We start from the raw sequence: 27344 nt of genomic DNA on the forward strand, positions 1-27344 counted from the left end.
TGTTCATGTGGCCTATAAAGATGTTCATGTGGCCTATAGTCACTTCTTTTCATGGGCTTGTTTTCATAGACCTGCGGTTGATCATTTATCTAGCTAAATCTGGCAAAAACTGATGTTGTCCCATGCCATCAATACAGTACAACTTGAAGCTGTGTGTGTTAATTGGACACCACAACAACTGACCCACATTCCATTACAAATTACACTGCAGTCATGGCAGTGTCTCAGGAGGTAGAGCGGCCGCTTGGGAACTGGAAGTTTCTCAGTTTGATCCCTGTGGGCTCCCCCGGAGTTACTGTCTAAGTGTCCTTGAGCAAGACGCTGAGCAAAATTGGTGCCTTGCATGGTTTCCTCTGCCATCGGTGTATGAATATGTGTGTGTGAATGGGCCGATCACGTCATTTTCAAATGATCGGAATCGGATTGGGAGCAAAAAAAGGTGATCGGGCCATCCTCAATATTATATCTATATCATTATATTCGACTGGATATTGTCTATGATTTTGGATATTGTACTATTGTGATATTTTAAGTACTATTGATGATGGTGATATGGCATAAAAATCAGTATAGTCAGATACTCTAAATTAAATGATTGGAATCAGATCAGGAGCAAAACATGTGATCGGAACATCCAATTACAACTGAGCGGTGGGCCTGCATTATAACTGACTCCACATACAACTGACACATATTACAGTGGAGTCAGTTATAATGTAATACGTGGCCAGTTTTAACACAATGCATCTACAAAGAAAAGTCTGGTTAATGTAATGATGTAAAAAAACATCACCAGCTCAGTTTATTGTCAAAGTGTAAACACTTTTAAAAAGTGACCCTCTTCTCCTCTCCACAGCACCACAGACCCATGTCACTGTCACTAGGGTGATGGTTGCGGTCGTAGTCATGGCAACAATAGCACTGGTGGTCTACTTTGTTGCCACGAGGAAGACCACGCCCACCAATGACATTCCCCTGACCTCAACCAATTAGAGACGAGTACAACAACAGTGAGCCACCTCTGTATATCAGCCAATCAGATCAAGGTCTATAAATGACATGTTTGCACGAAAGTCGTCTTTAATCTCCACTGACTCGAAGGCTTCTATAGAGGGTATGCACATGCATGAACTGAATTGAAAATCAAGTGGCACATCGAGTGTCAAAGTGAGTTTAACGTAGTTTAATGAAATCAGATTTTCTGTTGGGATGTATGGGCTGTCAAGGCCAGTAAGTAGTTTTTTGACACTCAGGCATTCCCGCATTACTTCCTTAATGCAATGTAATCTTCTAATATCACCATGTAAGTATAAGTAGTTATAAGCAAATATTCATCATGCTTTAACAATCATCACACCACAGAATACAGCATTGTTTATGCAGGCCTAGGCCTATATCAGGGATTCCTTTCCTTCAGGGAGCTCGAGCTGTTTCTATAAGTTGTGTGAGAGAAATAAATTATGATTGTTTAATCAATGGATGTATTGATGCAACTAAAGAATACGGGGAAGCAGCTTTTTGCTTCTACGGGCCGACGGCGTGGAACAAACTCCCACTGTACCTTCGACAGGCAGCCTCTGTAGACATTTTTAAAGCACAGCTCAAGACCCACTTCTACACTCTTGCTTTTAATTGATATTTATATCACTGTATTGCATTCCTGCTATTATTTTATGTATGCCTTGCTTTTCTTTTCATTATTTCTCCATTGCTCTGCAGTAAAGCACTTTGAGCTGCATTTCATGTCATGAAAGGTGCTATACAAATACAATTTACAATTTAGGCATTCAGCAGACGCTCTAAGAGCAACTTACATTAAGCAAGAACAAAAAAGCATGGGAATACATCACATAAAAAGCATTTATCATGAAACATGCGTATAAGCTAAGAAAGTCACAGTGGAATATCTATATAATGAAACTATACATATATACTATACTATGCTATACATGTACTATGACGTGCTATGACTACATACAATGCAATAAAGTTGTATTATTATTATGATTGCATCATCATTGCACTGTAATGTTTTCAAGTGGGATATTTCAACTTAAAATTTTCATTTTCATCACACTCGTATGGCTGCCACATGACATCACTGCTGTGTGTGTGAGTGAGTGAGTGAGTGAGTGTGTGTGTGTGTGTGTGTGTGTGTGTGTGTGTGTGTGTGTGTGTGTGTGTGTGTGTGTGTGTGTGTGTGTGTGTGTGTGTGTGTGTGTGTGTGTGTGTGAGTGAGTGAGTGAGTGTGCCACAACAAGTATAGATAACATAGCATCAAAATCGTCTTAACCAGTTTATCCTGTTGGCTACTCAAAAATATTTGAAAAATATAGAAAATAGTTTGGGTTCTGGGGGTCCCTGGCACAAAACCGAACCTAATATATACTGTATCAATGTGGGGGTCCTTGGCATGACACATTTTGAGAACCACTGCTAAGAGACATTAACGTCTATTGCACGTTTAAACTGAACGTTTCCACAGGAAACTCTTGCATAATGACATTATGATGAAATGACAAAGCAACAAGCACAAAAGGATGCACTGCACCAATGTAGTTGAGGTGCTGACCACGGTGCAGGAAGAAAGAAAGAGGCCGCACTGCTCGTTTGAGGAAGGAGACCTGTATCTGGTCGAAAATGTTGGATTCCATTCAGCCACACTGAGACACTCAGACAGACAGACAGACGATCAGAATGTCTGCGATAAAATGGATTCAGTTGTTTTTCATTCTGCTTGGAGTCAACAAAACTCACCAACAGAGGTCTGTTGACCTCTACAGAAAACCTGGAGATATCATCAATCTGAGATGTAACAACAACAACAACAACTTACCTGAAGATCCTGGCTGTACATCAATTTTGTGGCTTCGTGAAAAAAACAAATACGGTGTTATAGTGGCTGGAGGTGGTATAGTGGCTGAATCAAACAGAATGAGTTTGGAGTCTAACTGCTCTCTGACTGTTAAAGACATCACAGCTGAAGATGTTGGTCTTTATACCTGTCAACGATCTGTGAATGGATTCTTATACGATCGATTGATTTCTCTGTCTGTACTGAGCATCGCCAGAGGAAACAGAGGGACAAAACAGACATTAACATGCTCTCTGTTTGAACATAAAAAAACCTGTGTTACGCTGAGCTGGCTGAAGGAGGATGGAACCCTGTTCATAAAATACGATGAACCTGGATGTTCGACCACAACTCTGACCATCAGCAACAACCTGAAGGTCACAAGATGTCAGGTGACTGTTGGCAACAACGTGAAGACATTCATTGACTTCCCAGGAGACTTGAAGACGACACAAACAACCAACCCTCCCACTGGAACTCCACCTCATTCTACGACTGCCTCGTCCATCCAACCACCTGTTGATCCACTGTCCACTGTCTCTACCACCCAACACACACCAGGTAGGATCACTGTCCACTGTCTCTACCACCCAACACACACAAGGTAGGATCACTGTCCACTGTCTCTACCACCCAACACACACCAGGTAGGGGTGCACAACTGATCCACATTCCATCACAACTGACCCTGCATTACAACACACATAACATAAGGTGCTCGCGTGGCAAAGTGGGAAAGTAGCTGGCATGCCCAGCACCTGCAGTGTCTTGGGGTTCAAATCCACCATGTGGTGCATCTTGCTTCATCTATAGCTGCAAGAATATATACGAACACAATTGGCCCGTGTGGGGGAAGGAAGCCGAGCGGGGAGAGTGATATTTGTCACTATGTGTACGACGTACGGGCTGGGGGGGGGGGGGGGGGGGGGTGACAGTAGGACGAAGGCTCCCGGTGAGGGCTCCTCCCTGGCAGGTGAATCAGTAAGGATTCAACAGCAGTGACAACACACAGCAATGTGTGTGGGGAGGAATGAATTAAAACAAATAAACGGTTGTGTGGTGCCGGTTGTAATGTAATATGGGTTCAGTTTTAACACAATGCTTCTGCAAAGATTTAATATATGATTATGTATAAGAATATCACCAGCTCAGTTTAAAGTCAAAGTGTAAAAAGTGTCCCTCCTCTCCTCTCCATGCAGACTCCACAGCACCACAACAGAACGTGAGTGGTGACTCCAACTCCATCCCCGTGGTGGTGGTGGTTGTGGTGGTTGTGGTCGTAGTCATGGCAACAGCACTGCTGATCTTCTTCGTTGTCAAGAGGAAGAACACGCCCACCCACGACGTTCCCCTGACCTCAACCAATCAGAGAACAACAACAGCGAGCCGTCCCGTCCCGTCGGCCAATCGGATCGACCCCGATGACGGTCTGACCTATGCGTCTGTCGTCCACACCAATCAGCCGAGGGCTGCGGTGGGAGGAGCCAAGACACACGGTGCTGATGACGATATGGTGACTTACGCTACCGTTAAATGACCTCTAGGCCAAGGTCAACAAAACTACCAATATGACATGTTTGTACAAAAAGATATTCTTTAATCTACTTTAGGAAATGTTTAAATGCCATACCGCACCAATACAACTAGTCACAACGCCTTGCAACAAAACAGTTTGAAGGCAAGTACACACCAATACAACACCTTGCAACTGGGGTTAATGTTGCAAGCAGTTGCCAGTAGTTCCATGTTGCAAGGTGTTTCTTGCATTTGGTGCCGCCTGGCCCCTTCCCCTATATCATATATGTCAAACTCAAGGCCCGGGGGCCAAATCAGGCCTGTGAATGAATTATCTTTGGCCCGCGGGGTGATATTTAATTAGTATTAGAACTGGCCCTCTGGTATACTGCACGGACCACCATAATACTACAAGTCCTACAATGCAGAATGCACTGCGAGCGCATTGTCACGTATCGAGGGCCCGCAAGCGCAAGCATGCGTCTTCTCTTCACTATTGATCAGCAGTGAAAGTATATCACTTGTGGTCAACACAGTGTTGAAACACAGTCCGGCCCTCGACTTGTACCAATTTCTTTATTTTGGCCCACTGTGTATTTGAGTTTGACATCCCTGCCCTATATTCACTTGTAGGCTACTAAGACATGACTTATGTGTAGTCAGAAGAATATGAAGCTAATGTCACAGCCCCCTGTAGGTGGCCTACTAGGCCTGTGTGTATTCCTGTAGGCCTAGGTCTTTGCTTCCCACAGGTCCTGAATAATTGCCAATCAGGTGCATTGGGAGCACCTGGCCACTGTTCCCAACGTGCACTATAAATGCATGGGCGTTGGCAATGCTCAGTCTCTCTCTCTCTCTCTCTCGCTCTTCTTGGCAGCAACACTTCAGTTTTGTCTTTGGTTTGTACCATTCAACACCCCACACTACATTTACCACACATACACTCACCTACACTACTGATTTCACTGATTAACACACCCCATATCATGTTGAAGCTAGCTTTAAGTTACTGATATAAATATTGTTTTGTGCACTTTTAAACAGCTGTGTCTTCCTCCTTTTGTTATGGCCCAAGAGCCAGGTCATAACAATAAGCATAATATTATAATGAGCATTAGTGAGGATCAATATGAAGATAGGCCTATGTTGAAAATGGGTTAAGTGCTCCTTTAAGTGGTAAAATGGGTGGGCCACGAACAGAACGCTTTAAAAATTATCAAGAGGGCCCTGATCCATGCAGAATCCACAATCTGCCGGGGCGGATTAACTCCAACAAGGGCCCCTGGGGCTGGTATATTTTTGGTAGCCCCCATAGTGCGTGCGTGCAAACTTTTCATGTTTTTTTTTGTTTTTGAGGGGTGCAACCACTCCTATAGACAGCTATGTGTGTCCCTGGGACCCTGGGTCTGTCTGTCTGTTCACCAGTGCCACCAAGTGTCACTGTTGCACAGCCTAACACAGACACACACAGGCCAGGGAGGAGGGCTGTACAGTACAGTACAGTACAGTACAGTACAGTACAGTACAGTACAGTACAGTACAGTACAGTACAGTACAGTACAGTACAGTACAGTACAGTACAGTACAGTACAGTACAGTACAGTACAGTTGCACTCACTTCAGACGGGTCTGATTTTTGAGAGGTGCGACCTATACGGAGGCTGTGTCTCTGGCTGTGCCCCTGTGTCTCTGGCTGTGTCCCTGGCTGTGTCTCTGGCTGTGTCCCTGGCTGTGTCTCTGGCTGTGTCCCTGGCTGTGTCTCTAACTGTGTCCCTGGCTGTGTCCCTGGCTGTGTCTCTAACTGTGTCTCTGGCTGTGTCCGAGCACGAAAATAGCATGTGGTTGGTTGTGTCCACTCGTTGTGTCACTGTTGTGCAGCCTAAAACACACACATATTATGATGATTTTGGGTGTGACAGTACAGTACAGTGACAGCTTCCAAGATTTTCAAGTGGGCCCTGATCGCGACCTACCAGTAGATCACAAAGGCTGTTCAGGTAAACCACATGACATGCCCCTAAAAATATATTATTTAAATAGAAATCAGCAAAACTACTGCGGGGGAAACCTCAAAATTGTATTTAAGTACAGTACTTAGTTATACTTTACACCACTGCATACTGAAGACAACTATAGCCTTCATAAGAATCCTGTTCTTTACTGCACTTTTACAGCACTTCACACAAACACTTGTGTGAAGTGAGGGGCGCTCTTATCATCATACATCACATTCTGTGCTCAGCCAATCAAATCATCACAAATGTCATTCCGGCTAATCACTTTTGGCGTCTTCACTTTTCTGCCCTCACTTATTATTCTCAATATGTACTTTGCTCAGCCAATCAAATCATCGCTACTGTATATGGGGTGATCAAGCCAATCAAATCACTGTGTTTGTTTCACACGCACAGACAAAGCTGGGCATAGGAGGGGCTAGCGCCCCTCAAAAATGCATGCACCCTGCATTCAGCCAAAATCCATGCACCCTGCATTCAGCCAAAATGCAGTTTGAAGTATAATATTGTGCTAAAAAGATGTAATTATGCCTTAGAGAAAAGCACATGTATGGGAAGTGAGCAGGACTTGAAGTGGAAGAGCAAGCTGCTGTCAAGGTATTTCAACACATTTGGCAGGAGCTGAGCGTTAGGTCTCAATGCAACCGTCATCAAGCCTTGAGACACATGCAGCTTTAAAAGGCTTTGACCTGATGGTGCTCATACAATCGCAGGCCAGAGGCGCAGATAGGATTTAAAAAAATGATATCCCCCCCACTTTTGCGCATAACTACGCAGATTTTCTGCGTTTAAAAAAAAAAGTAATGCAATATTAACACAGTCTTCTAGACTCTACTCTATAGTAAACATTTAATAAAGTATCAAATCGATCAATCAATCAATCAATCAATCAACCTTGCCTTCATTTATCCTCTTTGCTCTTTAAAGGTGCCAGTTTCTGCTTAACTTGTTTCAGTTCATTGAAACTCTTAGTTCTTTATTAAAATGTGAGAGCACATTGCCCAGCACAAAACATTGTGCATGGTTCATCTTGATGGCTGTTATTTAACAGTTTTCAATGTATTTTGAATTGATTCTAATAATGTTAAATTCCCATTATAATCACCATTAGGCTATAATACATTTCAGTGCAGGTTACAAGTCACTATAAGTGGTCCTTTATATAAAAGTGCATCTTTCCTGTGGTGTAGTAGTGATGGAGACTGTACTTTACTGTAACATGTATCTGCCATTCAGCTGGACTGAGCACTGCAGACTGAGGTGTTCTGCTGCCCTCTACTGGCCAGCTGACACAGTGCACCATATGCAGTGCACTAGTTATTTTGATTGATTTAAATATTTATTAACAGTTTGCAGAATTACAGTATACATTTCAAGCACAAACTCAATACGAAGACTGTTAACTGTGAGTAGATGACCCAATTAAGCATTCACTTGTTTACAAGAGGGTCCACCTTGTTCAATTCATCAAAAGATTTAGAGACGTACAAATAGACACTTGTCAAAGAACAGAACAGGAATTCATCATAAAGTTACTAGTTAGCCTCGTGCGTGGATATTAGAGCAATATGCATTGCAAAGGCAGATGAAGGCTGGCTACACAAGGCTATAATGCAGTACGGGCTGTACAGCAGCAGTTCTCAAACCTTTGCATGTCAAGAACCCCCAAATTGATCATAGGAACTGGTTCAACCCCTGTGGAAAAGAACTGAACTGGTTCAACCCTAGTGGGAAAAGGGCTGCTGTGGTATTAATAAAGTCTACAATTAAATGCAATAAATATACAGCCAGTGTTCCACCATATTGAGGAACATAAACTGTTAAAAACACACAGCAGTAGTTCCCAACATCTCTGAGACATGTAGAGTGAGAGGTCTGAAGTGTATTAAAGTTATGGTTAAAACCTTAACTATACACGTCGCACCCATGACTGCTATAGTTCCTTTTCATCCATCATAAATATGTTTAAGCAATATAGAAAGTGTACATTTTTGGTTGACTTGGTCTAGAATATATGGTTTAGCTTCTCTGGATGTTTTTTTAATTTACTACACGCTAACTAATTTATCGATCTAAATTACTTTAAAAGGGGGTGAAATTAAATTAAATTCAATAATACAATTGTGCGAACATAATTTATTGTAAGAGAGTGGCAGAGTCTCTGACTCTTTTTTCCTCAGGTAGAGCAGCCTGTTGTGAAATGGAAGGTAACGGTTTGATTCCCATGCTGTCCTTGAGCAAGACACTAAACCCTTAACTGCTCCTGATGAGCAGGTTATAGTGCAAGGTGTCTCTGCTGTTGGTGCATGTGGGCTGGGTGAATGTAATTATACACATTGTAAAGCACTTTGGATAAAGGATACATTTACCATTGTGAATATGGAAGGTTGGGCTAAAAAACGTTGATATAACGTAAGATTACAAAGACCATATAGTTTATACATATACAATACACACACAAGTATGTGCTGTTCAGGCTTAGAGCTATACTTAATAATGTAGTCCATTTTACATACAGTGTCCACAGGTTATGAAAGAGGAAATGACAAACCCACTCGAAAACAAGAGGCACACCATATTGCAGAGAGAAAGAGGTCACACTGCTCGTTTCAGCAAGAAGACTTAGTACCTGACATTGGTTTTGCACCATTAAAAACTACTGCTGCTCTCCTGTCAGTCGTACTGACACTGCACACTGAGGCAGGCAGGCAGGACAGACAGGACAGACAGACAGGCAGGCAGGCAGGCAGGCAGGCAGGCAGGCAGGCAGGCAGGCAGGCAGGCAGGCAGGCAGGCAGACAGACAGACAGACAGGCAGACAGACAGGCAGGCAGGCAGGCAGACAGACAGGCAGGGTTAAGATCAGAATGTCTGGGATCAAATGGATTCAGTTGTTTTTCTTTCTGCTTGGAGTCAACAAAACTCACCAACAGAGGTTTGTTGACCTCTACAGGAAACCTGGAGATATCGTCAATCTGAGATGTAACAACAATTTACCTGAAGATCCTGGCTGTAAATCAACTTCGTGGCTTTATGAAAACAATTATGGTGGTGTTGTTGTGGCTGAGGATGGTTTGATTAAAATCACTACACTAACCTCATCTAAAGAAAACAGAATGAGTTTGGAGTCTAACTGCTCTCTGACTGTTAAAGACATCACAGCTGAAGATGTTGGTCTTTATACCTGTGAACGATCTGTGAATGGAATCCCACACGAACGACTGAATTATCTGTCTGTACTGAGCATCACCAGAGGAAGCAGTGGGACAGAACAGACATTAACATGCTCTCTGTTTGAACATTATGAAAGCTGTGCCACGCTGAGCTGGCTGAAGGAGGATGGAACCCTGATCATACAATACGATGCATTTGGATGTTCGACCACAAATCTGACCATCAGCAACAACCTGAAGGTCACAAGATGTCAGATGACGGTTGATAACAACGTGAAGACATTCATTGACTTCCCAGGAGACTTGAAGACGACACAAACAAACAACCCTCCCACTGGAACTCCACCTCGTTCTACGACTGCCTCGTCCATCCAACCACCTGTTGATCCACTGTCCACTGTCTCTACCACCCAACACACACCAGGTACGATTCACTGTCCACTGTCTCTACCACCAGACTCACACCAGGTAGGATTCATTGTCCACTGTCTCTATATCTACCACCAGAAGTTGTGTGTTTTTTTATTTATGTTTTTGGTACAGTGTACACTGTACAGCAGGGGTGCCCAAAAGGTACAGTCAGATCGTGATCTACCGGTAGATCACAAAGGCTGTGCAGGCAGAGATGGGCAAAATACATTGAAAATGTATTTTGATACAAAATACAAATACTGGGTCAATAAATTTATCTAAATACAAAATACAAAATACATCTTCCATCCCAGCGAAATACAAATTACAAAATACAGAAAAAGTATTTCAAATACGTATTTCAAATACTGCCCATGTCTGATGGGCAAAATACATTGAAAATGTATTTTGATACAAAATACAAATACTGGGTCAAAAAATGTATCTAAATACAAAATACATCTCATTTCTTCCATCCCAGCGAAATACAAATTACAAAATACAAAAAAGTATTTCAAATACATGTATTTCAAATACTGCCCATCTCTGTGTGCAGGTATAGATCACATATGACATGCCCCTAAAATAAAGTATAAAAAACATATTTTTGGCATCTGCCACTTGAATTAATGTGACTTGATTAATTGATTGACATAAAAAAGGGCCTGTCAGCTCAAACCCACAATGCAATATTTTGTTTTCAAGAGTGTTGCTGTGCACAAACATTAGTAGCATTACAGGTTAAATACCAAAAACGACCTACCTATTCCATTTCTCCATTCCAAGTGCATTTGTCTTATATGTAACACCAGCTATTCCATATTTAAACGATTTTCAGCAATGGTATAATATTATTTTTTCGGTAGGTAGATTTTGTTGAGCCAGTCATTTTGAAAGTAGCGCTCAAGTCACAAACGTGTGGGCAGTGTGGGCACCCCTGCTGTACAGTAGTATGTGGACCATGGTGACATTGATCAATTCTTAATTGATAAAAAGGCTTCTAATATATTATTTAGGCCCCAAAATCTATAAATCTCACACAATTAAGGCAACCAGCCGGTTCCACGCGCTGCACAAAGTGCCCTTTTTTCACTTGAGCACCTGCCCCTCTAAATGTCTACATGTGCACACCACTGGTTACATCTGTCCCACATTACATTAAAACTGACCCTGCATTATAAGGAACTGTTCCCCCTTACAGTTGTGTGCATGGTGTCAGCTGTAATGTAGGCCTAATATGGACAGTTTTAACATGGCGCTTCAACAAAGAAAAGTGAACTTGGGTTGTTTTAATGGTAGGGTAAGTGATTTGCTCATTGCTATAGAGCAGAGGTTTTCAACTGGTGGTCCGTGAAGGTATTGCATGTGGTCCCTGACCATGCATTTAGTAATGTAGGAAATTGAAGATTTGTTTTTATCGACCACTAGTTAAGAAACGACCTGCATGGTCATGTATGATGACACGTCAATGTTGTCAGTTTACTATAGAAGTCATGAACTTCCACAGAAAAGAGAGAGAATTCCATGCTTGGGAAAGTGTACCAGATTGACTGGTTAAGTCACCATTATGAAGAAATGTGCCCATGTAAGCATGCAATGCAATCACATGTGTCTGCAATGTATGAGTTTAATATGGATGGTTAAGAGAACAGAATAAGGGCAACCATGGGAAAGGAATAGGCCAGTGGTTCTCAATCTTTTTGGAGCTCTGGTCCACTAGCACATAGTCAGTTAAATAATGACTGTTAAGGGCTTGATTTAATTCAATATTTAATTTCAAACTGTTCACCCACACCACACCCATATCCCCCCTCCCAACACAACAGTGGTCCCTAGGTTGATTCGGTGGTGGTCCCTAGCTTGTTCATAAGTTGAAATCCCCTGCATGTTTGTTTAGTAACAGTCTGAGGGTCTCCATGTCTCTCTAGCCTTATTCTTTCTTTCTTTTTTTTTCTTTTTTATTATTTTTTATTTAACAGTAGGCTAAATGCATTGTCAGGTCGGGAAAGCAATTGTATCCAATCAGGATAGAGAACTAGAGAGATTTAACCAGTAAAAACACAAATTAATGAGCAGCTAAAATTGGAACTGGAACACTATAACATTGAAGCTGATGAATGGGTGTTGGGTATTCTGATTGGCTGAAATGTGACCACCTACCTGAACATAATACGAACGGGAACCCCTTTTGTTGTTTTAAGCATTATGTTATACTTTAGCTATTGAAAAAAGCAGATCTACAAGCTCATAGCATGGCACAGAGTGCCACACTACAAGCTTGTAGATCTGCTATTTTTGTAAAATTGTAAAAATGTGGCGCAAACCTTTGAATATATTCTTTCAGAACGAAATTTTTTTACTCAAATCTTTGCTTCTGAGGGGTCCCTATAGAACAACATATTTTCAGATGTGGGTGGGTGGCCGATTACATATGTATTTGGGGGTCCGTGACATGAAAATGTTTGAGAACGACTGATTTTTCAGAAAACTTTAGAAGGAATTTGTAGAATCGTCCTCAGGTCGAAATGGGTTAAATTTAATGTAACATTATCAGCTCAGTTTAGAGGCAAAGTGTAAAGTTTCCCTCCTCTCCTCTCCAGTCTCCACAGCACCAGAACGGAACAATAATGGTGTCACCATCCCCGTGGTGGTGGTTGTGGTGGTTGTGGTCGTAGTCGTAGTCATGGCAACAGCACTGCTGATACGCTTCGTTGTCAAGAGGAAGAACACGCCCACCTACAACGTTCCCCTGACCTCAAACTTTCAGAGAACAACAACAGCAAGCCGTCCCGGCCCGTCGGCCAATCGGATCGCCCCCGATGACGGTCTTACCTACGCGTCTGTCGTCCACACCAATCAGACGAGGGCTGCGGTGGGAGGAGCCAAGATACACGGTGCTGATGATATGGTGACTTACGCTACCGTTAAATATCCTTCTTCAAACGACCTCTACGCCAAGGTCAACAAAACTACCAATAAATGACATGTTTGTACAAAAAGATATTCTTTAATCTCCTTTAGGAAATGCTTAAAATACGCTTCTGTGTATATCTCTACTGATGATGTTACTAGATGGTGGGCGGGTTTCATAACTGTCCACAGCCCTCCTCTGAGACAGAGTTCAGACAAAAATGGCTCATATAATATATATGAGCATTAGTGAGGACTGAGGACCAATTAAATGAAGATAGATTGAAAATGCATGAAGTGGTCCTTTAACCCAGAGGTTCCCAACCACTGGTCCTTGAGCCCCCCTCTGGTGGTGCACAGAGGAGTCGCCCAAAAAAGACAAAAGTGGAATGAAATATTCATAATAGGCCTACTACATTTTGACCAAGCAATTTGTTGTAATAGGCTATCTAGCCATGCTGAAATGAGCATGACAGTACACCTAGCTGTTAATAGATGATTTGAGAACAGAATTATCACATTAGAAATATCATCAGTTGTGCTGATTAGTGATTAGACAGAGCAGTATTGGCTTAGGAATGGAACAAAAAGGGCCGATATGATCGACTGTATTTTAATATCAGTTATTATGGTGGTACTTAGAGAGCCAAATATTTAGGTGGTACTTCAGTATAAAAAGGTTGGGAACCAATGCTTTAACCCATTAATTAAGAAGACCTATGAGGCCTATTCTACAAATGTCTTCCAAACAGTAATGTTCCTAACAGTTTCTGAAAATGCATATTATGCGCTATGAACTAGTAGGTCTGCTATTTTCTAAGAAAACGTGAAAATGTTGCACAAACAAATCATTGAATATATATTCTTTCAGAACGATCGTTTTTAACTCAAAGCTTTGCTTCTGGGGGGTCCCTGGAACAACATATTTTCAGATGGGGGCGGCGGCCTATTACATATATTTTTGGGGGAGTACCGCACTGACATATAGAAACTAGTCTAATAATAGAACCCCAGGTGTGATGCAGGGTCTTCAGCTCTCCCTCCAATGTCCATACGCCAGCCAGGTAGTTAAACATTACATTTACATTATCAACATAAAATCACATATGAACTTATTCTCCACAGTTGGCCATGAAGCTGATGCATCTCACAGACTCACACACATTTGCAAAAAAGTGCTTTACCCTATATACATGCTAATGATGATTTGTATTGTACTGTATCTGTATGTATGGTATGTTTCTTTCTTTTATAGGCCCTATCTTGAATCTTGATGATGATTTGAATACATATACTGTAGGACCACAATTAATTTTTGCGCTATCCTTTTAGCAATGCTTAATTGTACTTGCTTAGCTACTGTTTGCACATATTTAATAAAATATCCATTATCCAATCAATCAATCAATCATTTCCTTCACCCATCCACTTTGCAGTTTAAAAGTGACAGTTGTATGGCTGTGAGTAAATACCCCCCCACCTACATTGTGTTTGTTATTTCAAAAGATTTTCCAAAAATATAGGAATTTTTCAAAAATAGTTTCATTAATAAATGAAATCCACAAATGGAAGGGAAAAAAAGGAAAGAAAAGTAAATAAAACCTTTTACGAAGTAGTGAAAATAGATAGAGAATAAAGAACCCATGGCCTAAAAGCTTTGGGAAACATTGACCTATGATGGATGGACAATCTTCCTTCCTACTCTCACCTATCGAAGTGTGGGTCATGACCGAAATAATAAGGTCGCAAATACAAGCCGTGGTGCCTGGCATCTCCCGTAGAGATAGGGTGGGACGTTCAGTCGCGCGAGAGAAACTATGAGTAGAGTGGCTGCTTCGCCTGGAAAGGAGCCAGCTTAGGTGGTTTGGGCATCTGGTTAGGATGCCTCTCGGGCGTCCCCTATAGGGAGGTCCTCGAGGCACGTCCCACTGGGAGGAGACCCCGGGGCAGACCAAGGCGCAGTTGGAGGAAACACATCGACTCACTGGCCTTGGAACACCTCGGGATCTCCCAGGAGGAAGTTAATAATGTTGCTCTGGAGAGGAAAGTCTGGAGCTCTCTGGTGGAACTGTTGCCCCTGTGACCCGACTACGGATAAGCGGTTGAAGGTTGATGGATGGATGGATGGATGGACACTCACAGATTAGTTTTTTTATTGTATTTGTATTATTACTATAATTCTTGTAGTTGAAGTACATTATAATAATGTTCTAATGCACTATAATTACTGTTAACAGTAACAGTGTGGTTAAAAGTTAAAAGTCAAGTGGTCATTTCAGATAAAAGTGCATCTTTAGGGTGTTGTGATAGTCTATGGTTGTGATGAAGAGTGCTGTAAACATGTCTCACTCTGTCCATCTGCTGTTCAGCTGCACGGAGGTGTTTTGCTGCCATCTACTGGCCAGCTGACACAATGCATTACATTACTGAACCAATTTGTTTGTTGTTTGTGTTTAGATCGCAAAAAATAAATACAATATATAATAACAATAATAAATGTATTATTGTACTATTATTAATATGACTACTATTCCTGGTGTTAATGATATGAATATATAGATTAAGACTTAAGAGATCATATTACATTTACGTCGGCGCGCTCGGTGTGTTCAGGTTCATGTAACAAGCAAACCCATGGGGGTTGCTTGGTCATCCTATCAAGAAGCATCATGGGAAATGGAGTTATTTACAACGCCAAAATTGTGCCCACCGAATCCTTTTTACAGTGGTTCCCAAAGTAGGGTCCGGGGACCCCTAGGGGTCCTTGAGGGAGTTACAGGGGGTCCCCAGCTAAATGATAGTTAGGAATCAAATGGTTCATATTGGCTCCAGCCCTGAATCGCTACCAATGCCATTAAAAAAATATGTCCTGGTGATTGAAACAAAATTAAAATTCTGACTTGAGTCAATTAGTGTCAGGCTAAAATGGACCCTTCCAGGCTATGGGTCTCAGGGTCTGGGTCAGACTGTAACTCAGAGAGTGCACACATGGGACCAAATGTTAAATTAACATTGATTTTACAATATAAAGTGTGGTTCCAAAGGAAATACCATTAAATGGGGGCCTGTAGCCTATGCATGTCAATCTGGGGGTCCTTGAAATAAAAATGGTTGGGTCCCTGACCTGGAATATATTTTCAAATGGGCGTCCGTGGGATAATAAGTATCAATTTGAGGGGTGAATAGGTGATTGACGACGTGAAAAAGTTTGGCGAACCATTGCTTTATATAACTCTATGCTGGAACGTCACATAAAACTACACGTCCCACAATGCCTTGCGGCGCGTGTAAACATAGAACTGTCAAACAAACAGGCACGACGCCATCTTGACAGCTCCCCCCCTGCTCAAAATGGCAGAAAGATGCATCAGGACACACAGACCCCAGGCCGGGCTAAAGATTACACGATCATATGATTCCTAAACCTAAACAACCTTCCAGGAGAGCAGCGTTACTAGTATGAGCGGCAGGGCGGCCGCTGCTGCGTCCCAGCGGACTAGTAGTCTAATAGTATAAAAGGAACAAAACGACAACTACTAAAAAACAACACGTCTAAACAAAATGGATATAAGCACGGCGGTGTTCAACGCCGCCAGGGACGGTAAGCTGAAACTTATCCAGAAGTTGCTCAGCAACAAGAGCGCCGAGGAGCTGGAGGCTCTGGCCGAGGAGAAGACCCAGGGCGGGACTCCGCTGCTGGTGGCGTCCCGCTACGGACACCTGGAGGTGGTGGAGTACCTGCTGGAGCACTGCAGGTACACAGGGACTAGGGGTGGGACGGTACTCTGTTGTTGTTATTGTTTTATTAGTAGTGGTATTATGGGATTAGTACTATCATTTGGTTGATTTGTACACTGAGTTACTGACCTGTCATAACAGTTATCATAACACTATTGCAGCCTAGGTCTGAATGACCATAGCAGTGTCATGGTTAAGGTGGACCCTCTTGTAAACAAGTGTAGTGCTTTATTGGGTCGTTGATCCACTCACAGTTAACAGTTTTTTGTATTGAGTTGTGCTTGAAATGTACTGTCAATAAATACTTAAATAAATCAATGGTCATCATCCAGGGCTAGCTCTCGTAACAGCATAGGTGGGCATGGAAAGCTGGGCTAGTTGTTTAAATAAAGTAAAGTGTATACATGATTACTGAATAGGGGTGTAACGATATAGTAACTGCATCGATGGAAACTCAACATATCGTATCGTTTGACTTTGTATCGTATTGATTTGACCACCTATACAAGCTCACAACGCGTTGTAGATTGGCTATTTTTTACCCCCAGAAGAATCCATATTCATATACATTTTTGTACTTTCAAATTCAAACATATTCATCATTCACATCGTCTCACCATGCTCCCTAACGTCCGCACGCAGGGCCGGCGTGGAGTTCGGCGGCTCGGTCAACTTCGACGGCGAGACGATCGAGGGCGCGCCGCCGCTGTGGGCGGCGTCGGCCGCCGGCCACCTGGCCGTGGTGCGCACGCTGCTGCGGCACGGCGCCGCCGTCAACAACACCACGCTCACCAACTCCACGCCGCTGCGCGCCGCCTGCTTCGACGGACACCTGGACATCGTCAAGTACCTGGTGGAGCACCGCGCCGACATGGAGGTGGCCAACCGCCACGGACACACCTGCCTCATGATCTCCTGCTACAAGGTAAGATAACTCACACACCTGCCTCATGATCTCCTGCTATAAGGTAAGGTAACTCACACACCTGCCTCATGATCTCCTGCTACAAGGTAAGGTAACTCACACACCTGCCTCATGATCTCCTGCTACAAGGTAGGTATAACCATAGATATATGCTACGTGGCGGACGTCTTACCGAGGGGCAGCATAACATTGTGTATATTGAGCATATACATTTTAAATAACCATAACTTGCTCCGATTTTCAAATGGTTTGGTTTGTTCTAAACGTCAGAGACGTCCGCATACTTTTTTATTATACGACGTTCATATAAAAAACAAAATTAAGCAGATAAGCGTATATCTATTCTACGTCCGAGCATAGACATGGTAACACCCCGCCTGCCTCTGATTGGCCTACAATCCAAATACAAAGAAAAACAACAAAAGCGTTTTCTTCTTCTTTCTAATTATTTGTTCGGCCTGAAACATTTTGTTTGTTGTCATGATTTGTCACAACTCGAGTTGGCTTTGTATGAGGCTTAAAAGGTCTTTAAATAAATACTTTTTGAAATGTCTATGAGGAAAATGAACGGGGAATCATTTCCTGGGCCTTGGTAGGGGGCGGGACGCCCCCCTTTCATTACGACGAGCGACCCGGAAAATAATTTCCTATGCATTTTTACATGCTTTCATTTGCGACGCTCTTATTTGATATAATTTGATATATATATTATTTTCTATATCCTGCTACAACAAAGGGCCACAAGGAGATCGCCCGCTTCCTGCTGGAGCGCGGCGCCGACGTCAACCGCAAGAGTGTCAAGGGCAACACGGCGCTGCACGACTGCGCCGAGTCGGGCAGCCTGGACATCATGAAGATGCTGCTCAAGTGCAACGCGCGCATGGAGCGTGATGGCTACGGCATGACGCCGCTGCTGGCCGCCAGCGTCACGGGCCACACCAACATCGTGGAGTACCTGGCGCACCAGCCACGCTCCTCGCGGGAGGAGCGCGTGGACGCGCTGGAGCTCCTGGGCGCCACCTTCGTGGACAAGAAGCGAGACCTGCTGGGCGCCATGCGCTACTGGCGCCGGGCCATGGAGCTGCGGCAGCCGGGGGAGAAGAATGTGCCCCCGCTGGCCAAGCCGCCGCCGGGCGGCGCGCACCCCATCCCGGCCTACGACTGCGCCCGCGAGGTGAGCACGGCGGAGGAGCTGGAGGCGCTGATCACGGACCCGGATGAGATGCGCATGCAGGCGCTGCTGGTGCGCGAGCGCATCCTGGGGCCGTCGCACCCGGACACCTCCTACTACATCCGCTACCGGGGCGCCGTGTACGCCGACTCGGGCAACTTCGAGCGCTGCATCAGCCTGTGGAAGTACGCGCTGGACATGCAGCAGAGCAACCTGGACCCGCTCAGCCCCATGACGGCCTCCAGCTTCCTGAGCTTCGCGGAGCTCTTCTCCTTCGTGCTGCAGGACCGCGCCAAGGGAACGCTGGCCACGCGCGTCACCTTCCACGACCTGATGGGCGTGCTGGGGAAGAGCGTCCGGGAGGTGAGTTAGACCGACCTGATGGTGGGCGTGGTGGGCAAGAGCGTCCTGGAGGTGAGTGAGACGGACAGACGGGCCGTAGCTGAATTTAGGTAGCGACGAGGTCGCCCCGGGATAACGGAAGATCACAGGTTCAATTCCACCGCGCCCCCGGCAACGTGTCGAGGTGTAGGGCTGCCGCGATTACAAATATAAGTTGATGATTAACTGTCACACAAATACCAATTTGTTTTTCTGTTTTCCTTTTAGGCTTCGTAATCACAAACTCCACAGGGCAGATATGACAAATAACTAAATAAATATACAAAGAAATCACCGACACACTTCGTGACGCTTTGTGAGCTTGTAGATCTACTGTTTCAGCTAGGCCTATCAAGGTGTCTCTGACACATAACACATAACCCTCTGACGGCCTCTCTGACACATAACCCTCTGACGGCCCCTGAGTGAGTCAGTGAGAGCATACAAATGACTTACAATGTAGCTCAAAGTAGCCCGGGTCACACAACCACATTTGGTTCCATCTGTATGCTCTCAGTTATGGGGTCTTAACCCATTTAGACCTGAGGACGATAAAAAAAAAAGACTAACATTTTTCTGAAAAACCTGTGTTTCTCTTGTCAGTGGTGCTCAACCTTTCCATATATTATCTGAATTTGGCCGCTGACCCCCATCTGAAAATATGTTGTTCCAGGGACCCTACCAGAAGCAAAGAGTTGAGTTAAAAACGCTCTGAAAGAACATATGTTCAAAGATTTGCGCCACATTTTCATGATTTTTCAAAAATAGCAGATCTACCAGCTCGTAGTGCGGCACCCGGTGCCGCGCTATGAGCTTGTACCGAAGACATTTGTACTTACACCCGCCAGGGAAGAATTGTAACATCCAGGGGGCGAGCACTTTTGAGTTGAAATCTGAACATTTATGTAGACATCAACGTTGTAAAGGGAAAATGTGCGTGGTTGACAAGGTTGAAGTTCCGCCATGACGGTCGTGACAGACGAGATGTGAACCATGACTAAGGGACCGAATAACATAACACTATCAACGAAAAACTATGCATAGACCTACACACTGACTAGTCGTCTGCACTATGCAGAATAAAACACACACAGTCCCAGTGACTTGTGTCCCGGCTTATATACAGTAGGCAGGTGCTGTACAGTATGTATGCAAATACACCCACAATCACAATGTCACACTGCTGTTACCATTACAGTAGGGCTGGGTGATTTATATAATCAATTTGGAAATGGCAGATCTCAAGCGTTGCAGTGTGAGGTGTTGTGACCTTATAGATATTGATCAGCTATTTTCCCAATTTGTGTATGCCACCGTTGTACGACAAAGTATAGTACAGGGTTAATGTTGGAAATGTTAATGTTGGAAATGATAAGTCATAAGACTTCTAAGACAGTGTGGTTATTATTATTCCCTACATAACGTAACCGTGTCAGTGGTATTATATCAGCAGAGATGTGGACTTGAGACTCGACTTGATCAAATCAAGAGAGACTTGCAACTCCGCTTGGGACTTTATGACACCGATGACTCACTCTTCTTGAACTTGACTCAACTTAACTCGGCACGCATGACAATGAATTTGACCCACTTCTACTTATCGGCAGCACAGTGACCGTACAGTAACCTCACACCCTACGCAGGCTGGTGCCGTGATCCGACTGGTACCACTCAAATTTAAAACAAACCTTTTCCCATTCTACTAATCTGCCACCAAAATGTGGAATGCCCTGAGTTTCTTTCAAGGGAGGTAAATCTCCCATAGAAATACCATAGAAAAAAATGCTAATTGTTTATGCTGTTGTTATGCTATTTAATACATAGGACCACAATGGGAACAAGCCCCCCCCCCTGCTCTCCTTCTAGCCATAACCCATTAAGAACAGGAAAGCATCTGTCTCACTTTAGATTTTAACCACTGTAACCATAAACTTATGGTGAAAGCTATTCAAAAATAGCAGATATGCAAGCTCATAGCACATCACTTCATGCTGCACTATGAGCTTGTAGATCTGCTATTGTTTTTCTTTGTAAGCGTAAACATTTGTGCAAGTCTTTGAATTGTGCTTTTTTTAAGAGCACATTTTTAACTCATCTTTGCTTCTGCGGGGTCCCTGGAACTACATATTTTTAGATTGGGGGGGGGGGGGGGGGGGGTCTCCAATGAGTTGGTGTGTGCTCGCCACCATTGGTGTGTGAATGTGGGAAGTGAGGACGCTGGTGTCAACTGTTTGCAGCTTCACCTCCCAATGTATGAATGAATGAAGCATTGTAAAGCGCTTTGAGCACTTGGAAAAGCGCTATAAAAATGCCATTCATTAATAACAAAATGATATAGGCAATATATTAACAACTACTTGGGTAATAAGTTGCTAACCGTCCTGTCCCACACTGGCGTTTGGATCTGGTCACCCTAACTCGAGGGTGCCCACACTTTTTAGACTTTAGAGTTTAGACCAGTGTTGATTTCGTCGACTAAAACTAAGACGAAAAATGTTCGTCGACTACCTTTTTCCACTGATGAAAACTAAATGAAAACTAAGCTATGATGACTAAAACTAAGACTAAATATACTGACAATTTGCTGCCAAAAACAACACTGCTTGAGAGCTACTTTCAAAATGACCATGCTCAACCAGATCGACCAGCCAAAAAACATTGCTGGAAAGTGGAAATAGTTGCATATAATTAGAAAAACGCACTTGGAATGGGAAATAGAGGTGGATTTTCATGTATATATTTAATTTGTTTGTATAATAACGGTGTAATGCCCCACCCCCAACATTGATTTTACATTATAAATTGGGGGTCCCAGAGATAGAAAATAAATGCCATTAAATGGGGGGTCTGTAGACTAATGCATGTCAAACTGGGGGTCCTTGAAATTAAACGGGTTTAGAATCACTGCTAGAGCCTCTCATGGGGGTCCCTGGCATATCAATTCAAATAGTGTCAATTTTGGGGGTCCTTGCCCTTGGCATGAAAAAGTTTAGGAACCACTGTAATAAACCATTAACCCATGTCTGGCGGGAACCCCTTTTGATGTTTTAAGCATTATGTTATACTTTAAACTATTGAAAAATAGCAGATCTACAAGCTCGTAGCGTGGCACTCGGTGCCGTGCTATGAGTGCTATTTTTGAAAAATCGTGAAATTGTGCTGCAAATCTTTGAATATGTATTCTTTCAGAGCGAACGTTTTTTTTACTCAAATATTTGCTTCTGGGGGGTCCCTTGGAACAACATATTTTCAGATGGGCGACGGGCGTCCACGGCCAAATACAGATAATTCTGGGGGTCCATGGCATGAAAAAGGTTGATAGCCACTGGCATAGAACCATAGGTGTTTACCGTGTTTCTGAAAACTGTCCGGATTTAGAAGACATTTTGTAGAATCTAGTGTCGGGTCTAAATGGGCTAAATCAATGTTCTGGATGGCGCTGCAGGTGGAGCGCGCGGTGGCGCAGAGGGACAACCCCCCCGAGGCTCCTCAGTTCACCAAGGCTCTGGCCATCATCCTGCACCTCATCTTCCTGCTGGAGAAGCTGGAGGTCAGCAGCCCCGAGCAGGAGCACCACAAGAAGCAGACCGTCTACCGGCTGCTGAAGCTGAACCCGCGCGGCCGCCAGGGCTACACGCCACTGCACATGGCGGTACGTCTGACACACGTTTATTACACGCATTATTATTATTATTATTAACTCATTTACTGAACGCTAACACGCCAGGGCTACGCAGCGCTGCACATGGCGGTACGTCTGACACACGTTTATTACACGCATTATTATTATTATTATTAACTCATTTACTGAACGCTAACACGCCAGGGCTACGCAGCGCTGCACATGGCGGTACGTCTGACACACGTTCATTACACGCATTATTATTATTAACTCATTTACTGGACGCTAACATGCCAGAGCTACACAGCGCTGCACATGGAGGTACGTCTGACACACGTTTATTCACTGTTGATTTTGTCGACTACCTTTTTCCACTGATGAAAACTAAATGGAAACTAAAGGAAAACTAAGCTATGATGACTAAAACTAAGACTAAATATATTGACAATTTTGTCAACAAATAAAAACTAGACTAAAATGTTATGAAGGGATCCAGTATAAGTCATTTTACACTTGGTTGCATGCTGAAAATAGCATCGCTCCACAGCCTGGGAGCGCCTGTTGCGCAATACTCGATGTTGCGTAACAGTGGGACGTCATCAAAAATGTCCTGTCCCCCCCCCCCCCCCCCTGTTTTGCTGACGAGACCGAAAATCGTAAAACGTTAACTCTTGATCTAAATCATACCGTCCAATTCTAAGAAAAGATCATGTCTTAGACGGCCCACCGCGGTCCTGTTGCTAGTCGCGGTAGATTGAATCATACCTCCCGTTGTTGTCGATCGGCTCTAGAGTGTTTTGGCTACATTTAGCTGCTCCAGCCACATCGGGGATAACATCCGGTCCGTCGGTAAAAGTTCTCCGCTACTATGTTAAAAAATAGCAGATCTACAATCTCCTAGTAAACAAAATATTCTGAGAGGTGGGTCGGCGGCCATGTCCTTGATATGAAAAGGTTTGAGCACCACCGACATGGAAACATATTGTTTTTATTTTGTAGAATCGGCCTCAGGTCTAAGCGGGTTAATTAATATCATCCTCCTGACCACCACCAGGTGGACAAGGACACGACGGCGGTAGGCCGCTACCCGGTGGGCCGCTTCCCGTCGCGGCCCGTGGCCCAGCTGCTGCTGGAGTGCGGCGCGGACGTGGACTCGCGCGACGTGGACAACAACACGCCGCTGCACGTGGCGGCCGCCAACGGCTGCCCCGACATCATGGCGCTGCTGGTGAGGGGCGGCGCCCACTTCGACGCCACCAACGCCCACCGCCGGACGGCCTACGAGCTGCTGGACGAGCAGGGAGGAGGAGGAGGAGGAGGAGGAGGAGGAGGCGGCGGCGGTGGCGGTGGAGGCTGCGGAGCGGGAGGCGGAGCAGCCACCGGGCACCACCCGGGCACCCTCTACCCGCTGAACTACGTCACACTGCAGTGCCTGGCGGCGCGCGCCATCGAGAGACACAGACTGCCCTACAAGGGGCTCATCTCGGAGGAGATGGAGGCCTTTATAGAGCTGCACTGACCTCCGCTAGCCGTACACTGTACCCCCCCCCAAGGCCCAACCAACCAACACGCCCCCCCACAGCCACAACCAGCCTCCTGTCCCCTCCTAACCCTTTTATTTAGAGACATAGGGCTCCATTTTCGTCACCGCTAAACCCCTTATCCCTAAACTTCTTTGCCTTTTTTTACTATTTTGCTAAACATTTTTGAATAGTTAAAACGGCCGATCTACAAGCTCACAGTGTGGCGATGTTGATTGGCTAGTTGAACTATTCAAATTTGTTTTTCAAAATAGTAAAAAAAAAAAAAAGGCAAAGTAGTTTAGGGATAAGGGGTTTAGCATGGACGAAAATAGAGCCCACAGACTTCCCGACATGGCGCTGGTCTCGGAGGAGATGGAGGCCTTCATAGCGCTCCACTGACCCTCCGTACGACGCCCCATTCGGATTCCGTCAATGCTCTGAACGGGACATTATCACGTGCCATCAGACTGTTGATTGGTCTTAGTAGGTGAGTAACTGACAAGCTCACTAGGTGTTTTGTCGTCATTGATGAAGCCGACGGTTTTGACCGCGACGGAGCCGTCTCAAGCAAACTTGAGCCGAGGCGAGCGCCGCAGAGCGAGCTAAATAGAGCGAGTTGCCGTGCCGATTGTCGAACGTCGTGAACGTTCGCTTGAGCCGACTGACTGCGCCGCCCGAGTTGCCACCCGCTACGATAGACACAGAAACGGAATATTATACAGGTTGTTTCGAGGAAGCAATCTGATTGGTTGAAACGGCCTTCTAGCCGTGCTTCAAACCAGCATCATGGAACATTAAAACAAAGAATTCAGCCGTATTGTTCTCCCAGAGCGCATCAGATCAGGTGCCTAGGCTAGCTTAGGCACCGAGTTTCTTGGGACATTTGTGGTCGTCCAGTGGCTTCATCTGTCATTAAAACAAATGGGGGTTTTTTAGCGACTATCCTAGTTTTAAGGGTAACTGTTGTATAATCACAATATTACACTTGAGGGTGTGCGTTACTGTCATCAATGCTTAAGTAAATGATGTTTTGCGGGTCGACAGCGTTTGCCCCGACTGCTACTGCTGGCCAGAAAGCCAGCATCAACCCACAGAATAACGAAAAAACACCTATTTGAATAGTATCTCACCTACCAGGCTACCAATCAATAGCCTGATTAAACGTGATAATGTCCCATTCAATGCATGCCGCTGCCGTACACTGTCCCCCAACACCCCCCACAACCAGCCTCCTCACCCACCCCCCCCCCACACACACACACACCCAGCATCCTCACCCAACACCCCCCCCCCCCCCCCCCCAACCAGCCTCCTCTCCCCACCCGCCACAACCCTTTATTTATCCTCCTTCCCCGTTGATATCGGCAGGGTTGCAACTGTCAATCGAAGTAATCGATTTAATCCATTATGTACAAAAGTTTATCAATAATATTTGACCAAATAAATGAATAATCAGTAATCAATTCCTATTTTGTGCATGTCATATAGGTGAAAATGTAAAAACAAAAGGGGGGACAACAAAAGTTAAAATCCTGAAATTAGCAGAGCTTGTAGATCTGCTATTTTCACTTTCATCACACATTGTTGTGTGATGAAAGTGAACGTGACTCTTGATGTCCAGTTTAATTGCTATTCCATTGATATACGTACATAAGTTTTTAAATAAAAACTCGATTCATCAAAAGTAATGGATAGAGTAATGACTAATAAACTAATGGATGGTTGCAGTCCAGCCCCCCAGATATCAACCTGCCATCTCCCTGTTGTCTCCCAGCCTCAGCCCCCATCCATAAAACCCTCCTCTGTTCTGGGTTGGAACGCAGCAATAAACCACCTGCTTCCTGGTGCGTACAAACTAAATGGAAAGGCCTCCTTTCTATCTGCTGTTGATAGATTTATCACGGACACTTTTAATGTGATGCTATAGGTTTCTATCGCTATTTGAAACTCTTAACTTGGTTTAGGCTTTAATGCATTTGGCGTTTTTATCCTTTTCCTTCTGTTTTCCCCTGGTCAAACGGGGAGACTCTTTTCCATGGCAGGGGTCTTCAACAGGGGGTCCCATCCGTGACAGAAGGGGCTGCCAAATCTTTGTGTTGAAGTCAAAAGTAGTCAAAGAGGGGGGGGAAGAGCGGACCAATACAGAGTCACAGGTCAAGTTCAAGTATTGGGGGTTTAAGTGGTTCAATGTCTGAACTAAATACAACCAATACATGCAATGTACATTTAAATAGCACAGATGATAGTCAATGAAGCTATCTATTAAATCTATGAAAAAGTTAAATCTGCAACACAAGCTCATAATATGTAGTGTAGTGTCCCTGTGTCGTCTCTCTCTCTCTGCTTAGGGGTCCTTTGGGCTGAAAAAGGTTGAAGATCCCTGCCTTTCGGTATCTGGTAGTGCCTGTATGTATGTAACGGGTGACGGCCGGCTTTGCGTGCGTCAAAGATAGGATTTTATTTATCGTTGATCGACCCGATCGCCTGCATGAGGGAATGAGGAGCGAACACGATACGCTCGTTTTGTCGTAAAGTTTATCCACGGAAAATGAAAACCAGTTTGATCATCGGACTAAAGACCGCTCCAGCTGCCTGATAGTTCAGCCAATTTTCAAGCCAACGTAGCATTATTGTTTGAATATTCCACCAACGTAAGGCTTGTTTTGTCACAGAGAACCCCTCTTAATCCACTGTGTCAATTATGAGCCATAGTAAGGTTACATTGTAACCTATAGCTGTTGGCCAGCATGGAACAGGACTTTTTGAGCTTTATTATCGTGCGGAGGAGGAGGAGGGCTATACTAAACGTACACTGTGGATTTTTGGGGATGTGAGCCTTTGCTTGTACACTTTATGAAAGTGGGCTGGGCAGTGATCCGGGCCGTTGGTTCTGTCTCTCGGACCGCGACTGGACTGGTCAGCCTGCGGCGTCTCTAGGACTAGGATCAGAGTGCGAATGATGAGTGTTATCCCTAACATTCATACACACACACACACACATGATATACCACTGTTCTCTGCCTGTCTAAATCTACTTGTTTGGTAATTCATCAGCGTCAGCAATTGTGTCCCGGTTTGGGAACCACTTTCAACCTGGTGTCCCTGA

The 27344-nt window shown here is 44.3% G+C and overlaps 1 protein-coding gene across 1 annotated transcript; it reads left to right on the forward strand.

Annotated features, from left to right (window-relative positions):
• Positions 1-16237: 16237 nt before the first annotated feature.
• fem1a (fem-1 homolog a) lies at positions 16238-25550 on the forward strand. Its single transcript, XM_083782467.1, has 5 exons — positions 16238-16633; positions 17259-17541; positions 18278-19075; positions 22539-22745; positions 23770-25550. Exons 1-5 carry the CDS (start codon positions 16440-16442, stop codon positions 24232-24234), a joined length of 1947 nt encoding a protein of 648 aa, XP_083638593.1. The 5' UTR covers positions 16238-16439; the 3' UTR covers positions 24235-25550.
• Positions 25551-27344: the final 1794 nt, after the last annotated feature.

Source organism: Protomyctophum parallelum (genome assembly GCF_964188405.1).
Source record: "Protomyctophum parallelum genome assembly, chromosome: 14".
Taxonomy (NCBI): Eukaryota; Metazoa; Chordata; class Actinopteri; order Myctophiformes; family Myctophidae; genus Protomyctophum; species Protomyctophum parallelum.

Excerpts from the sequence above, each read along its gene's own strand:
- fem1a (XM_083782467.1), top strand. The coding sequence starts at position 16,440 with ATGGATATAAGCACGGCGGTGTTCAACGCCGCCAGGGACGGTAAGCTG. Across the intron at positions 16,634-17,258 it reads TACCTGCTGGAGCACTGCAG|GGCCGGCGTGGAGTTCGGCG; the intron begins GTACACAGGGAC and ends GTCCGCACGCAG. Across the intron at positions 17,542-18,277 it reads TCATGATCTCCTGCTACAAG|GGCCACAAGGAGATCGCCCG; the intron begins GTAAGATAACTC and ends GCTACAACAAAG.